The 16,310-nt window shown below is 38.8% G+C and overlaps 1 protein-coding gene across 1 annotated transcript in view; it reads left to right on the top strand.

Annotated features, from left to right (window-relative positions):
• Positions 1-16,310, top strand: part of SORCS1 (sortilin related VPS10 domain containing receptor 1) — a 539,126-nt gene that overhangs the window by 353,580 nt on the left and 169,236 nt on the right. Inside the window, exon 5 of the mRNA XM_089508330.1 lies at positions 13,825-13,898. Coding sequence (XP_089364456.1) covers positions 13,825-13,898 — 74 coding nt within the window. The remainder of the gene's footprint in view (positions 1-13,824; positions 13,899-16,310) is intronic.

The following is a 16,310-nucleotide window of genomic DNA, read 5'->3' as shown; positions in this document are numbered from 1 at the left end:
AACCAGTCCACAGAGCCTATGCCTTATCCTCTCTTATCCCTCCCCCATTCCAATACTGCATCCAGGCACCTACATAGCCTAAGCTGACTCTGACAACAAGAGGAAGTAGAACTATTGTCAGCACACCTCAGAATTCTAATGAACTTATGCTATGGCTTCATATAGATATTAAACAACATGGGGATAAAATGGTATGTGACACTTCACAAACATTAAAGGCCATAAAACTGAACAGGAATCCTCCACTTCTACTTTCTGGAACCGCTGCAACACACTGCCTCTCACTCCCATCTTACAGAGCCTTCCCACTGGGATACCATGATCAATGGTACCGAAAGCTCCAGTAGGACCAACAGAATGGCACTTCTCCCATGTTTCATTCAGAGAAGATCATTACTCATGACAACTAAATCTATTTTAGTATCACATGCTTGCCTGAAACCAGACTGAAAAGAATTCCAAAAATATTTCCTAAAAGAATGTCCTAAGCTGCCCACCATCATACACTCAAGCTTCTCAACCAGAAATGTGATAGTAGTAATGGGGCAGTGGTTCAACAGATACCTTAAAGATGTTCTCTTTTAGAGACGACATACTATTGTCACTTTAAGAGAAGACACACCTTGAAGGAGGCTTCAAGGCAAGAAACACCTTACCCTTACTCATTTTACCACTCCCTGGCCTTTCTGCTATATCTTATCAACCAAGATGGATACGGGTTAGGCTTATGTAAGGGGACAGACTGCTGCAGTATTTTGTACTCATCATTAGGCCTCAACAACTAAAAGTGATCTCAAGAAAAAAAGGCCAGATAGAACACTGGACATTTCCTCAGACTCTATGGGAAAAGGGGAAAATCATCACAGAGGAATTCAAACAAATAGCCAGCACATAGGTAGCAAGTGAGATAAGCTGAAGCACAAAATAAGCTCAGGCCTGCTAGACAGGTTTTACACACACACACACACACACACACACACACACACACGGAGTATATAGCAAAAGGAAGAACAAGGAAGTGGTGGGGCTTCTGTGTGGAGAAGGTGGTGAAATGCTGAAAAGTGCCAGAGAAAAGGAAGAACACCTCATTTGCCCCAGTCTTCTCCCAAAAGGAAAACAGTGCTCAAACTGGGGAAAATGGACCAGATGGTGATCCATTAAGTAGGGGAAATCCATCATAGAATAGGTAAAGTGGAGGTAGAGTTAGGTTTGCATGGGCCAGAATGCTCTGAGAGCTGCCCAGAGTATTCTGGTCCTGGAGCTGCCACAATGTCCCACTATTACCTGGGGCCCTCTCTTTTGATACCAGGCAGCTGTTCAAATATATGGCCCACTGTGCTACCCATAGTATCACCCCCATAGCAAGTCTCTCATTCTAAGGTCAGAACGAGGCAGCCAGTGTCAATCACATTGAGTGAGTGATGTGCTGTGGTGGCAGCAAGTATCACAGTGGGAGACATTATAAACAGACATAAGAGAAATATTTGTAAACAAATTATGGGGGTATAGATTGGGTTTGGTGCTGAACTGGCTGGATGTCATCTGATAAACTCTGATAAGGAGAATAATGGACGAAAAAGATTTTTTGCAGTTTAAAGTTTATTCTGCAGAAAATTAACTTAGTTTTTCTTCTACACAAAATTTATAGATTTCTACATGTGAATTTTGCACTGAATTAAATCTCCAACTACATCATTTTCTTTGTAAAAATACATAAATAATATTAATTCCTGCAGAAAAGAAGGAACCTTTTGTTTTCTGTGCAAAGTACCACATAGGGATTTTGCACAGAATAAGTCCAGCACTGTGTGTAGTCTTACAGACTGTGCAGTTTTCAAAGACTTGCATCCAGTGCAAATAAAATTGCTAAAATTACTTGGTTTTTTTCCCCTTCAAGAATGAAATTACTGAAGAATTATATTCCTACTCTGCTCCCTTTTCTTTCTCAACTTTACATGTAAAAAGCAGTGGCATTACACACCAGTGGTGCTGTATACAAAACTCAGTTCAGTGAAAGATGCATTGTATCAGGGTTGGCAACCTGTGGCTTTAAGCAATACGCACCTCTTTGTTTGATCGCCTCTGGCCCAGGATATCCAAATCTCTCTGCACGTGGTCCATTCAGGCCTTTGAAAGACCAATCCAGTTATTCCATAGTAGCTCCTTGTATGGGATGGAAGAGGGAGAAAGAATGGTAGAAAGAGAAAGAGGTGCAGAAAGAGAGAAAAGAGGTGGTCTAATCTACCTTTGGATCCTAACCTTCTCACTGACAGCTACTAGCATGCATTTGCCTACAGATTATCCCAAGGAAACATTGCCAATATCATGGGGAAGGGGTTCAAAACATTATTTAAGCATCCAAAGTCCAGCTCAGTTTTCTACATGGGTAGTCAGGAGTAAATGAGCAAGGTGGAGATTCTCCACTTCAACTTTATGACATGTAATATAGGAATTCAATGAGGATGTACTTGGTTAACTGATGGTGATGGTGATGGTGATATGAACTGCTGTGGATTTAACAGTCATTACAGTAAGAATTGTTGTGTGCCTTCAAGTCATTTCTGACTTATGGCAACCCTAATGCAACCCTACCATGGGGTTTCCTCAAATATTTAAAACAGATGCATTTATATTTCAAGATTGACAGTGGAACTGTGCACCTGGCTTGCCTAGGATTTGTCATAGAAATATACAGGGAAACAAAATTCAAGGGTCACTCTTCAAGCACAGTAAAAAGTGTTAACAATTGGCTAATTTGAGCATCTCTAATGTAACCAGTAAGTGTTTCACATTAAAACTGCTCCTCATCATTACCTTTTCAATGTCAAGTTCCGCATTTCCATTAACACTAGAATACTTAATATCTTTTATGCTGAAGAGAGTACTGTAACTTCATAACTGCAAGGTTGATAGCAGTATCCACCTTGAGATATTACCAGACACAACAGATATTTGTGTTTAGATATCACCATACACCACATAGCCTAGATCACCTTCAGTCTAATCTTATTTATTTGGAAATTGAAATTTTAATTAATTAATTAAGAATGTTTTTCCCCCATCACTGGTCTTGGAGAAACTCAAATTATTTTGTGAGTTTTTTTTATTCCTGAGGCTGCATCTACACAAATGAATTAATGCACTCTGACACCACTCTAACTGCTGTGGCTCAATGCTATGGATTTCTGGGATTTGTAGTTTTTAAAAAATATTTAGCCTTCTCTGTTAGAGTGCTCTGGTGCCACAACAAACTACACATTCCAGTATTCCACAGGATGGAGCCATGACAGTTAGAGCAATGTCAAACTCCATTAATTCTACAGTGTGGCAGCAACCTGTGAATGTTTTTAAAAAGTACACTTTTTATTATTCTAGATTGCTTTTCATATTCTTCCGCTGAGGTTGAGGTTCAGAAATACAACCTTTGGAATACATTTTTTCTTTTAATTTGTCCATAAACTAGTGTGCAAACAAGTCCATAAAACATGCCCTCTGAAAGCATCTATCAGTCAGTGTCTTATTACACCTCTCTAAACGTTATGTTTTGGGACACATTTTAAAATAAATGAAAGAAATAAACTAAATAGCTTTTGGGAATAGAAGAACAGCCCCTAATGTAAAAAGAAAACTGAGGAGGAAAACCAAGTAAGTGAATGAGTAGCAAACAACTTGATGGTACTAGAAACCTGAAAAAGAAGATTTAGGGGCTTTACAGATGAGCAGGAAGGGGTGGCAAGATGCCTCTCCTTTCTGCCCCAGATTGGTGTTGCAGCAACCGCATGCCATGGCACCGATCCAGCCTCTGTACAGCATAAAAAGCAGCTGGAAAAACTGGCTCCTTTTTGTGCCCTCAAAGGGGCACCATAGCCACCGCTGTACAGCTTGATGATGCCCCTTTGGTGCTGCACTGTTTGGGCGCTGCGCCAAAGGGGCATCATCATGGCATATACCATCTGAATGGCCACGCAGAAAGATGGTGCTGAGGCAGTGCAGTCAGGATGCTCAGCACTCACTCCACCCACAGGCTGTAAAGGGCCTTATAAGGTCCATGAAATTTCCTGACAGAGCTGTTCTGTTTAACACCTAACAGTCATAGCTAAATAGCTCCTTTGAGAAATCCCACAGCACCTTTTTAAAAGCCATATTTTGTACTGAGGGTAAATTATTAACAAATTAAATAACTAGCAGTTTGCTGCCCTTTCGTGAAACCTCAACATTTGCTAATCATAGGGGTAGCTCTGTTTTCTCATTTCACCACATTATGCCCCCATGTCATTCAGGTTCTGAAAAGCATCTTCATTATGTCAGAGATAAGAAATTGGCTTCTTAGTCTTTATTTATTTATTTAGAATTATACAAAACCCTGGAGGACAATAACTGTGTGATGTAGTTTCCATGTACAGAAGCAATATCTGAATACTGGAGAATGAAGGAAAACAAGCAGACAAGGCTATCTTCATTAGGTCATCCTTGCCAAGATGTTAGAATTGTCTGATTGAAAACTGTTCAAGTAGATGAGTCTTTGGGTTAATCCAGCAGTGTTTGTGTTCTTAACACAAGCAACAAAGACTGTGGTGAAGTTAAAGTGCTATCATATATTATTTAGAATTTGTGAGAGGTGGATTGATTGAAGATACTTTTTCCTGAACATGTTTAATGATAATTGTAAAGAATCCTAAAGGAACACTGTAGGAAAACTAATTGCTGGGCTGTTAATCTCAGTACATTTTAAATGACTGTCTTCCTGCAGAAGGATATCTGAAGGCTTTATCTCTATCAGTAGTCTACATCAGGAATGAATAAACAAGTACCCAGGTAGTCAGTCAGTATTGATGGCTTTTGTGCAGTTTGACTGATTTCTTGGTGATGCTTTAAGAACTTTGATTTTCCCAGCCTTCTGTTGTATTTCCTACATTAATGAATCTTTAAACCACTGAAGAACTAGGCTTTTGGAGGAATTGGAAGAAAGTGGAAGGTTATGGCAGTATAGGACACATAGCTCTGAACCTTCAGGTGAGTGAACATAAGGTCTGCATAAGGAAATTTTCCCATCCTGTCCTCTTTACCCCCTTACTAATAGACAACTGTACAGAATAATTCAAAATTAGCCAGAATCACATTCTTCAAAAATATATTTTGAAAACATTTTTATTGTTATCATTTTATTTATACCCTGTTGTCCCTTCAAAACTGTGACTCACGTTGGCTTACAAATTATAATAAAATTAAAATATACCAAAAACCATAATTAAAATAGCATTGAATATTAATAATGAAGATGTTTAAAACAGGTGTTGTGTTCCTTCAAGCCATTTTCCAAGGTGAACCTATCACAAGGTTTTCTTGGCAAGATTTGTTCAGAGGAAGTTGACTTTGCCTTCATCTGAGAGTTAGAGAGTGTGACTAATCCGAGTTCTTCCTCTGGGTTTCATGACTTAGCAGGGATCCAAACCCTGTTCTCCAGAGTCATAGGAGATTATCACACTGCCAATTCCCCACCAGGATAGATGTAGGTTGTAACTAACAGACAGATCATATCAGACAACCCACTGTCAGGCAGTAGGCAATCTGTATCCAATTTGGGCTTCTCCTGCAGCTTTACAACAACAGGAAAATCCCATTCTTGAAAAACTGCAGGAGAAGCCCAGATTGGTTATGGGCTCCCTACTGCTAGACTACAGCACTTTCTGATGAGATCTGTATGTTATGGTTACATCCTGCATCTATCCCAGCGGGTATTGGTGGGGTAATAATCTTCATACTCCAATGCTTAAACCACTACACCATGCCAGACTTCTTCTTTAAAAAACATACTAAAATTGAAATTTAAAATATACAAGTAAACATGTTAGAAAGCAGTTTTTAATTGCAATTAAAACAAGGTAGTATACTCTTAAAATACTTGCTTTTTAAAAAGTTTTCAAAAGATTGTTCTAATGGGAAAAAAAGGTATTTGCCTGCTATCAGAGGGACAGCAAGAAGGGGGCCATTGTAGCTGCCCTAGGAAGTATTTTCAGAGCCTAGAGACAGACACTGAAAAGGCTCTATCACATATTCCCACAAATTGTGCTTGTGAAGGAGGTGGCAATGAATGAAGGGCCTCTCCTGAGGATTTTAGGGGCCAGGCAGATTCATATAGGGACATATGATTTGCCAGCTTTATTTGGAACGGCAAGAGCAGGATGGACAAAATGTTCAGTGTATTGCAATTTATTTTAAATAAGAAAATGATGGTCCAATGAGGCCTCACAGATCAAGTACCAATAAACCTAGATTCAGTCCTAGTACTATAATAGGAGGAAATGTGGACTGTGAATACTGTAACAGAAATTTCAGGAAACTTAAATTTCTAGGATTTGCAGAACAATAGAATTGGCAAGAGGACCTAGTAATTGAAAATCCATAAGTTTATTTCCAATTGTCGACAAAGGAAAACAATGAACTCAGTGGAATTCAAGTTCCAAAAGCTGAGACCCCGAACAAGACAAAATGGCTCTTTTTATATTATTCAAGACAAAGAAGCTTCTTCTATACACCTGATTGGCTAATTACAATTTAAACATACAGAATTCTTACAATCAGAACAGAAATACATGCATACATTAAAACTGCATCATCACTCCTTACCCCCTCCTGTAGGAATTCAGTGGCTTTCCTCCTAACCTTGCTTCTGAATGTCCTTATCTCAGTAGTTTATGTTATGTCTTTTTACTGGTGCCAGCTTCCATCCAGGTCAAGATGCACTCCTTATTCCTTTGCTCTAGTTTTTCTAAACTCCAAGCCTTTATTTCAAAAACCATCTCTCTGGCTGACAAAGGTGACTCCATCTTTCTATAGTTTTTTATTTCAACAAGGAATATTTCCACCACAATACCATAGTACATTCCACTTGCTATAGTCTCATATTATCCCTAATATCACCCAGTTTGTGAAAAATCCCGGTTTCTGCCCTGCTTCCCAGCTATGAGATTTGGAATGATTTTCAGCAAAAATCTAATGTTGGATGTGCTATTCCGTGCTAACAGGGTGTAGTGGTTTGAATGTTGTACTATGGGTCTGGTGACCATTCCTCCCTAAACTATGGAAATCTACTTGGTGACCTTGGGCGAGGCACATACTCTCCACCCAAGAAACCTCTGAAATAGGTTCACTTTAGGATCACCATATGACCAGAAGCAAGTTGAAAGCACACAAGAAGAAAATGTTATTGTATATAGAAACAGGGTCTACTTCTGAAATTGGTTGTGGACTGGGAGGGGGGAAGGTCTGAGGGATGAGCACCAAAGCCTTGAAATGTGAAATATTCCAGGTGGATCACAAAGTCCTTTGGAAATCCAGTTTCTAATACTAAATGCCATAATTAGGAAAATCTTTCCATTCCACTTTTGGATATTTCTGAGATCCCCCTTTGCCCCCCCCCCCTCCAACCTCTTCCATCACCCATCAGCACATTCTCCTGTATAACACTTGTGCAGCATCTCACAGAAATCCTATTCATTTCAATAGAGCTGGCACAGAAATAAATGTTATAGTGAATATGCCTTTTGATTGAATGCCTTCACAGCAGATAGCACCAAATGTCTGCATGCTGTGCAGGTCATGAATAGCATATGACATGTTAAATAATAGTGGTGTGGGATTCACAGAGAGTAGTGTTTCCTGCATTCCAAGTGGAATACAATTTAGAAATACTGAAAATCTAGGCCATATGAATGTTGGTCCAAAAGAATTGCTTGAAATATAAATATCCCCATAATACAGGAAGGAGAGGGGGAAAATATTCCCTGGGGGACTATAACCTTAGTTTTTTATTCCTTTTCTGCACTGTGTAAATTTTACTTTTGATACTTGGAGTGAAAAGAAACATGATGATATCAAAACTGGCTCTCTACATAAAATTTCTTACTAAAACGTATCTATTTTTTCCTCATATTTAGCATTCACAATTTTCATCTAATATAAAATGATCACCCTTCAGATTGCGGGAAATGGGGAAAATGAGCTTGCTTGAACAGATCAGCTGAAAAGGAAAATCTAACAAAAATCAGTACTTTCTCCCTTTCAAGTCACAAAAAACCTGTGGGAATCAAAATGGCTACTGTCTATTTCAGGGAAACCAAAACCTTGATCAACATCACCATCCCTTATTTCCAGTCCACCTGTTCTCTCTTAATCCATAATAGTAGTACCCACATACTGAACATCTGAGAAAAGCTCCCAGTTTGAGAACATTATATTTCATTTATCTGGTCTGTTAGTTCACGTCGTATTTGTGATGCTTGACTTATTTCTAGATTTAACTTGACATACCACATTCTGTTTCATAGACAATTTATGTGTGCTTTGGAATTTTTCTTTTTAAAATAATAATAGAATTGCTATGAATACTGTTTACATTTTGTTAATGGGTCGTCATTATAGGTAATTCCCCACCATGGCCCACAAGGAATATAGTGGGAAGATTTACACTCCAATTGAGGTTTTTCCTTCTTAATATTAGTCCCATGACTACCATTGCTATAAAAATATAAATAGGGTCTAAAATACCTAGTCCTAAGTAAATTAAATTCAGTATTTGAATTCTAAGCAGCACAGAGTCACACCTTTGCCTGTTTTTGTCAACAATCCTTGTCACATATGAGGACAAATAGGAATGTAACAAAGACAAGATAAAGATGCTTTTCTTTCTTTCTTTCTTTCTTTCTTTCTTTCTTCCTTCCTTCCTTCCTTCCTTCCTTCCTTCCTTCCTTTCCTTTCCTTTCCTTTCCTTTCCTTTTCTTTTTGCTGGTATTTTCATCTTTATCCTCCAACAGACAGAGTTGTAATTCCCTTGAAGGATGAAGCACAGAGTTTGGGGATGATTATTAGTCCATAACATGAAGGGTCTTAGAAGAGTCTTTTCACACTTGGATTCATTTTCCCTTTGCACTTCTCTGTAGAGAAACTGGATCTGGGTTCCCTTACTCATGGACCAATTGTATTCAGACTGGAGTACAACAGTGCAGTTTAAATGGAGGTGCCAGTATCTGGAAATACAAATGATACCAATTCAAAGACCAGTGCGGGATGGGGCAAGATTGTCAGTGCACATTACACATTTTTGGGCTCAATTCAAATTGTTGACATTTGTTTTAAAATGTTTAGTTGCTTACACTCATTGACATTAATCATTTGCTGGCTCTCTGGCCTGCTTTAGCAAACATTAGGTTGGCAGGTACACCAAAGCCCTACATAATGAAAGCATCCTACATAATTATTGCACTATGATTTGCAGCCATGGCTCCATCATGTAGAATCCTGGGAGTTGTGGTTTAGAGATGAATAATCAGTACTCTCAGTCAGAGCTCTAGTGCTTCATCCAGCCACAAATCCTAGGATTTCATAGGATTTTGCCCTGGCAGTCAAAGTGGAATGACTGTGTTATAAGTGCCCCAAGTGATTGTTCAGCAGTTACATAATTCTTCCCCTGAGATGTCTGAGCAGCCCTCATTTTTACCATTCTTTTAGATAGGTTCTAAAAACCTTTTAATCCACACGAGCATTATATAACCATTTTAACATATTGAGGCTCTTCCTGTCCATACCTATTTGCTTCCTTCTCTTGGTGGCAAGTCACAGCTATGCCTGTGTTGTACAGAAATGTAGGAGGCTAATTGGAATAAGTTGCAGATAACCTTATAAGGCATAGCCCATTTCCTTTTCCAGCCCAGAGCATTTCTCTAGAGCAGCAGTCTTGTCCGTTCCACTCTCTACACATAAAATTGCAGGGCCAAGAAAATATTTGGGGGGTGTATCTCATAACTGTCAGACAGGGGATTTCCTTCCCTAATACTTCATGTTGTAGCATTTATTGGGATCCAACATGGTACACTTGGCTGACTTGGTGAATTATTTAATTTGGTGAATTACTTAATTGGGCAGAGTTTACAAGTGCAGTGTTGGTAGCAGAAAAGCTACTCCAGTGTACTCTGAGGCTTTTTTTTTTTTTAGCATCCCTTCCATGTCATGGAAGGAACACCTGCAGAGAACCTTTTCTTCTCCACTACTGCTGAAACCATAAGAACAAATAAGAAAGACCTTTGAGCTCAAAGTTCCAGTTGTCCTGGAATGCTCAGCTGAAGGGAAGCACAGTTAGACCTCATGCAAGAGCCAGAGGACCGAGAGCTTCTGGGCTGGATTATTTGCTTTTTTGTTTGTATTTATGCCCCATCTTTTCCCTCAGTCAACCCTGTGACTCACTTATAAAAGTTAACATAGGTACAGCTATAAATTCACATCTAAAAATATGAATAGATCAGTGTGTGCATGAGAGGTTTTAGAAGATGTGTGCATTGTATGGAAACAACCTGTTGACTGCAAGGTACTTTGAGAATATTTAAAAACCTATCTTTCAGACAAACATTCTCAAAGTACCTTGAATTCAACAGGCTGTTTCCATAGTTCTTTAAAATAAATATTTATGGTGATGACAAGCAAATCCAAACAACCTCTCACAGTTAACCAGTGTAAAAACTAAAGAAACAGTACTACCATTTTGTCCTGACAGTCTTTTCACATGTAAAGGTCGTCACCCATGGCATCATGGGTGGTTGGGTGCCTACTTAGCACCATTTTAAAGAGAGATGGGAAGGCCAAGTACACATCAGTCAGTACACTAGTCGTTCTCAGAACCAGGTTGGAGGCACCCATGCAAAGAAGAAAACAGGGTGTGTATACTCCTCTAGCACTGCTTGAAGTTAGGGGCCTTCAAAGAAGGATTGGCAGCCTCTTGTAAACATGTTTACTGGTTTCTAATCTCTCTGGGCAATGTAAGTTCAAAAAGGTGCTGCCAATTTGTCCCATATATATCTGTTGAAGGGAGGTGGGGCAGCTGTTTTATACTAGTATTAATGTTGCAGTGTTATTAGGTTTTTTAATATACCTTTAGCAAATACTGTAATATATTTGATATTTGATATGATTTTCAAATGATCTATAATAAATTAATAAGTGAGATAGCAAATAAATAAAATCAACATTTCTGTAGGATCTTTGTTGTACCTTTACATCAAGAAAGTACCAGTTATGGGCACTTTTGACAATTATAAAATATCAGCTTTCTATAAGGTAGCATAAAGAGGATTCCTGGAAGAAAAGCCAATGAACAACCTGCCTCTGGGGGTTCCATGTAAACTAAACATTAAAAGAACTATCTAAGGTTCTGAACTATTGTAGGCAAAGGGTTAAAACATGTCCAATAACTCCCATATAGTTCAGAGTAAAACTTGGACAGATTCACCACCCCTCAGACATGGGAGCTACAAGCTGCACATGGTTGCCAGGTTTTAGTATTATGCCACTCTATCGATCTTAGCTCCTCTCTGCTGAATTCAAAGACATTTGAAAGTGCTTAACTTTGTCAAGGTGATGCTCAAACCCAGTGGGTTGCCAGACTGTGCTTTCACTCTGACAAGTTTAAATTCACTGTATGTTTTTTGTGATGTAGCAGTGATCAATAACTTCCCTCTACTCTTCTATTCTCTGCCTAATTGCAGCAGACACTCCTCTTGTCTCCCAACCAATAAATGAAAACTCAAGGAAAAAAATGTAATACCATTCCAGTAGTTCACTGTCAACTTGATCCAACCTGAAAGATAAAACACTCTGGGGATTTATGATTGTGTATGTGTTTTTGCATGCACCCGTGCATGTATGCACACACACACAATTTTGTAGGTTTTTTTTCCAAGTCCACTGAAAAAGACATCAAGAAGTTTTAATATATCATTCCAGCATATATATTCTGCAACTTTTTCTTGACACAAACTAAGATAGTATCTCTAGGCTTATAGGATTTGCTGTGATGAAACTCAAAATGTTGCAATTTTGACATTGTGACAACCTTGTCAATTAGTGTGCAAACAGGATATTTTTCTTACCTTTACACACCACTCTTTCTCCATTCCTTTTCTCAGGCTAAAGAGATTTTGAGATTTCTTCTGCTTTATCTTTTCCACTTAGCAAGTGTGACAAGTTAACATATTGTTGCCTGACTTGTTTCCCATTACAGCCTGGAATCCACCTTTAAAAAAAACAGAAGACTGTTTCACTATAAGGGCATTCACACATACTGTAACATCCTCCTGGCTGGGCTTCCTCTTTCTCACCTCCGTCCTTTAATTTCTGTCCAGCATTCAGCTGCACGCATTATCACATCTGCCCACTGCTCTGACCATATCTCTCCTGTGTTGGCATCCCTTCACTGGCTCCCCCTCCCTTTCCGCATTCAGTACAAGGTCCTGCTGTCGACGTTTAAAGCCCTCCATGGGCTGGCCCCTCCTTACTTATCAGACCTTCTTTCTCCTCACCTTCCCACTCGGGCCCTCTGTTCTGGTAGTCAGGGTCGGCTGTCCCAGCCCAGGATTTCATCTGGCCCATCTCGGATTCGCCCCTTTTCACTCGCTGCCCCTCACTCCTGGAACCTTCTTCCCCCACGAGCAAGAGCCATCACTACTTTAACCAGCTTCAAACTGGAGTTGAAGACCATCCTGTTCAGAGAAGCGTTCCCAGGCATTGCATGATTGTCACTTGCTATTTGATGTTCTTTTGTTGCCTATTTTATTGAATTATTTCCTGTATTGCTATGTATTTTATACATATTAATCTATTATTTCTCAGATTGTATGCCATAGGCAGGTTTACTCTTTTTTATTTATTATTTTATGTACAGCGCTGTGCAAATCTACAGCGCTATATAAATAATAATAATAATAATAATAATAATAATAATAAATAAGAACAGTGTCTAAAAATGTCCACACGTGAGACACAACCCAATGAAAGTAATGGCCATTATTGGTTCTTTTGCCCCTACAGCTTTGTTTCTTTCTTCTTTCAATTATGGTTGTGAAGTATTCAGCAATTACAGTTGCCAGTTTTGTGTAGCTGAAGAGTCAGTAGGAAGTGCCATCAGACACAGCAGCTGTATGGTCTCTCTTTCTCACTCACACTCTTTTTTTTAAAGAACAAAGCATCTGCATGAACTGGTTACAGGTAGATTTGGAAGAATGAGACAAAAAAAAAGATACTTGGCAGCACCAACATAAGTACGAAACACAGGGGAATGGTGTTGCCAACATCTATGAGGCATCACTCTCCCTCACCAGAATCCCCTTTACACTACAAAGTTATAACACCACCATCCCTCCTTAACTGCCATGACAACATCCTGTAGAATCCTGGACATGGCATTTTAAGGAGTGGAATTTAGAATTCCAAAGCCAAAGAGCTCTGCAGCCTCACCAGAGTAAAAACCCCAGGATTCCACGGGCTGTTGACATGGGAGTCAAGGTGGAATCATAGCCCTATAATTATGTCATGTTAAGGGATCACAGAAGACTTCTGCAAGGTGAGTCTCTGAATTTGCTGTTAGATAATGGAGGAGGGCAAGTGCTGCTACTGTGCAGCCACTCTGCTGCCCATCAGCTTCCCTGACTGTGCTGGACAAGTGGAGCAACTCTGATTCAGTGCAAATCATAGTGGACTGCTATAGACTAGTGTATTATGCTGCCATCAGCTCATGCTTGAAGTATCTTCTAGACTGGGCACATTTTGTTGCAATGTAATGCCACAACAAAACAAGCCAGGTTAAAGGCTTCAGTAAAACAAACAAAAAATTATGTGCTATACATACCTGGATTAACTAGAGTCGTTCTGCATTTTTAATTCTTAATTGGATTTTTTTTCCAAACATGGAAATGGGGAATAATTGTGTCTATAATTTAAGCAAACAAAATTGCTGAAAGAAGATTTTTAAAAATATATTTTCTTGATTATTATTTTTAGTTGTACAGTTCAGTGGAATTTGGAAGAAGATGGCTACTTCTCCAGGAAACTGTAACACCAAACAGATTCTACTGGTAAGAGGCAAGCAGTTTTGTATTCTGTGCTTCACTAAAACTTTTTAGATTGTACAGATCTTTCTGAGAATATGTATCTTAATTTTACCAATATAATTTGTACACTATGATTACAGGTGGCATAGATTCAAAATATTTTGAATCATTTTAAAATGAGTACCATACCTGATCTTCATTATTAACTGCAGCATGCATAGTTCTCTATTTGCCATTATTTGTTCTTTAAAAATTCCTTAACCAATCTTAACCAATCTTGTCTTGCAGTCCTATGAACAAGAGGATAAATCCTCTAATTTTGTATCCATCAAACTACCTATTCAAAGCCACACATTTATTCTGTGTATAAGTCTTTAATTGTGTTACACCCTGGGTACAAATTTATTTTCTCTCCACTTCATGTAGTGTTTCCTAGAAACCTCAGATGATAAAGATCAAAGCTAGCTTTAAAATAGCTTTTGCTTAGTCAGTATGACTGAATCAAACACTGGAAAGAAGTTACTTTTTGGAATTCAGCTCTTAGAAATCCCAGTCAATGCATACACTGGTCAGATTGATGGTGATTCTGAGATATGTAGTCCACTTCCTCCCCCCCGCCCCCGCCCCAAGCTCTGAGCAGAACCTTCCAGAACGGACATTTAAACAGAAAGCCATTTTCTGCCACATTGTTAAAATCGAGCCTCGTATATCTGGGGACATTCATGCACTGCTTAAGAAGAAAGAGAAAATATCTTTAGAACAGTGTTGTGCATTTCTTAGAGATGCTCTACATGACTGGCAGGATCAAAGCTATATTTCCAAAATATCAAGCTGTGTAGCTTAACTGCTATGTGACCCAACTCATTACCTTTACTTAATTATCCCCTAGGCATTTTGTGGCTTATAGATACATGTATGTCACTAGGCTGCTGTGGAGAAACCTGAACATAATATAACCATAGAAGCCATTGTTTTATCCCTGCTTGAATTTTTTTGTTTTGTTTTGGTGGTGGTGGTGGGGGGTTCTTACAGAAATACTCATCTAAATGTTGTTTCCACACAGTTTTCAGCTGCTTCTCTACTGCTCCCTGGGATACCTACAGGACAGAGATAAAAAAATTAAAGTAGTTTTAGATGCCTCCTGCAAAGCTTAAAACATCCCACTTAGAGTCAATTTGGCTCCCTATAGGTGATAGTCATTCTGTGCTCATGTCTGCTCTGTTTCATTAGGAATGAGTCATTAGCTTGAAAAAGGGCCTTATCTTTGTATGCTTCCACCTGCAGTTATCAGCCATTTGGAAGGGATTCTCCTTTAGGAGAGGAAATAGCAGTAGGGAAATGGGTAAACACAAAACTCCAAAAGAGAAGGGATTCTGGATCTCACTAAGAAGAGTTTTTCACAATTCTTTCTTCAAGAATGGAGGAGAAAAAACAACCCTCCCTAGGAAATAGATGGTCACATAATAGGGGAACAGTTCTCTAAGGGTTTGTTATTGTTAGTTGCCATCATGTCAACTTTGACTTATGCAACCCTATGAATGAGAAACCTCCAAGTTACCAAGTTATCCTCCTCATGTCTTCAACCTTGGGGCTGAAGTTTGTTTGATTGAGTCTATCTGCATGTAAATAAGTCATCCTCTTTTTCCTACTGCCTTCAATATTACCAAACATTATTGTCTTTTCTAATGACTCATGTATTTTAATGATATATCCAGATACCCTGTAATAATTTATGCATAGGTGAATGGACAGAACTATCTTTCTCCATGAAGCTTTCAGGAAAGCCCTGGCCTGCCTTCATTTTGAGAACCATTGCTTATACTCTATTGTAAGATGTCTGTCTGAGGTGTGTTTGCAAATTAATGGTTCAGATATGCACTGGATGAATTGCAGTCCACATACTGCACATCAATACAGCGTCTTGGGCCTTTTTATAGCTCGACAAAGTCATAGATGTTAGACGTGCCAAGCTACTCCACCCTTCCAGGCACATTTCATCCTTGAAACAGGCAGAATTGGTAGGGCTTTTGTATATAAGGGAGGAAGAGCAGAATAGGGGTGGTCATTCCCCTAGATATTTCCAAAATTGTAGGTTTTATGCTGAAAGTATTTGGAGATCATTATTACTTTCTTACTGTTAGGTTTGCCATCAATTTATATTTACTATTAGAGATTTGTGGATTTTGTAAAAAAAAAAATCTGTGTGTAATTAATTCATAAAATATTCTAGATATATTGTTGGCCCTCCATATCCATGGATCCTTTATCCACTGATTCAAGCATCCACAGCTAGAAAATATTCAAAAAATAAGAAAATTCCAGAAAGCAAACCTTGATTTTGCCATTTTATATAAGGGTCACCACTTTACTATCCACTGTATTTAATAGGATTTGAATATCCATGGACTTTGGAACCAAAGTCCTGGAACCAAACCA

Source organism: Sceloporus occidentalis, unplaced genomic scaffold (assembly GCF_023333645.1).
Source record: "Sceloporus occidentalis isolate IW3139 unplaced genomic scaffold, rSceOcc1.0.p SCAF_2, whole genome shotgun sequence".
Lineage (NCBI taxonomy): Eukaryota > Metazoa > Chordata > Lepidosauria > Squamata > Phrynosomatidae > Sceloporus > Sceloporus occidentalis.
This window is presented reverse-complemented; position numbering and strand designations above follow the sequence as displayed.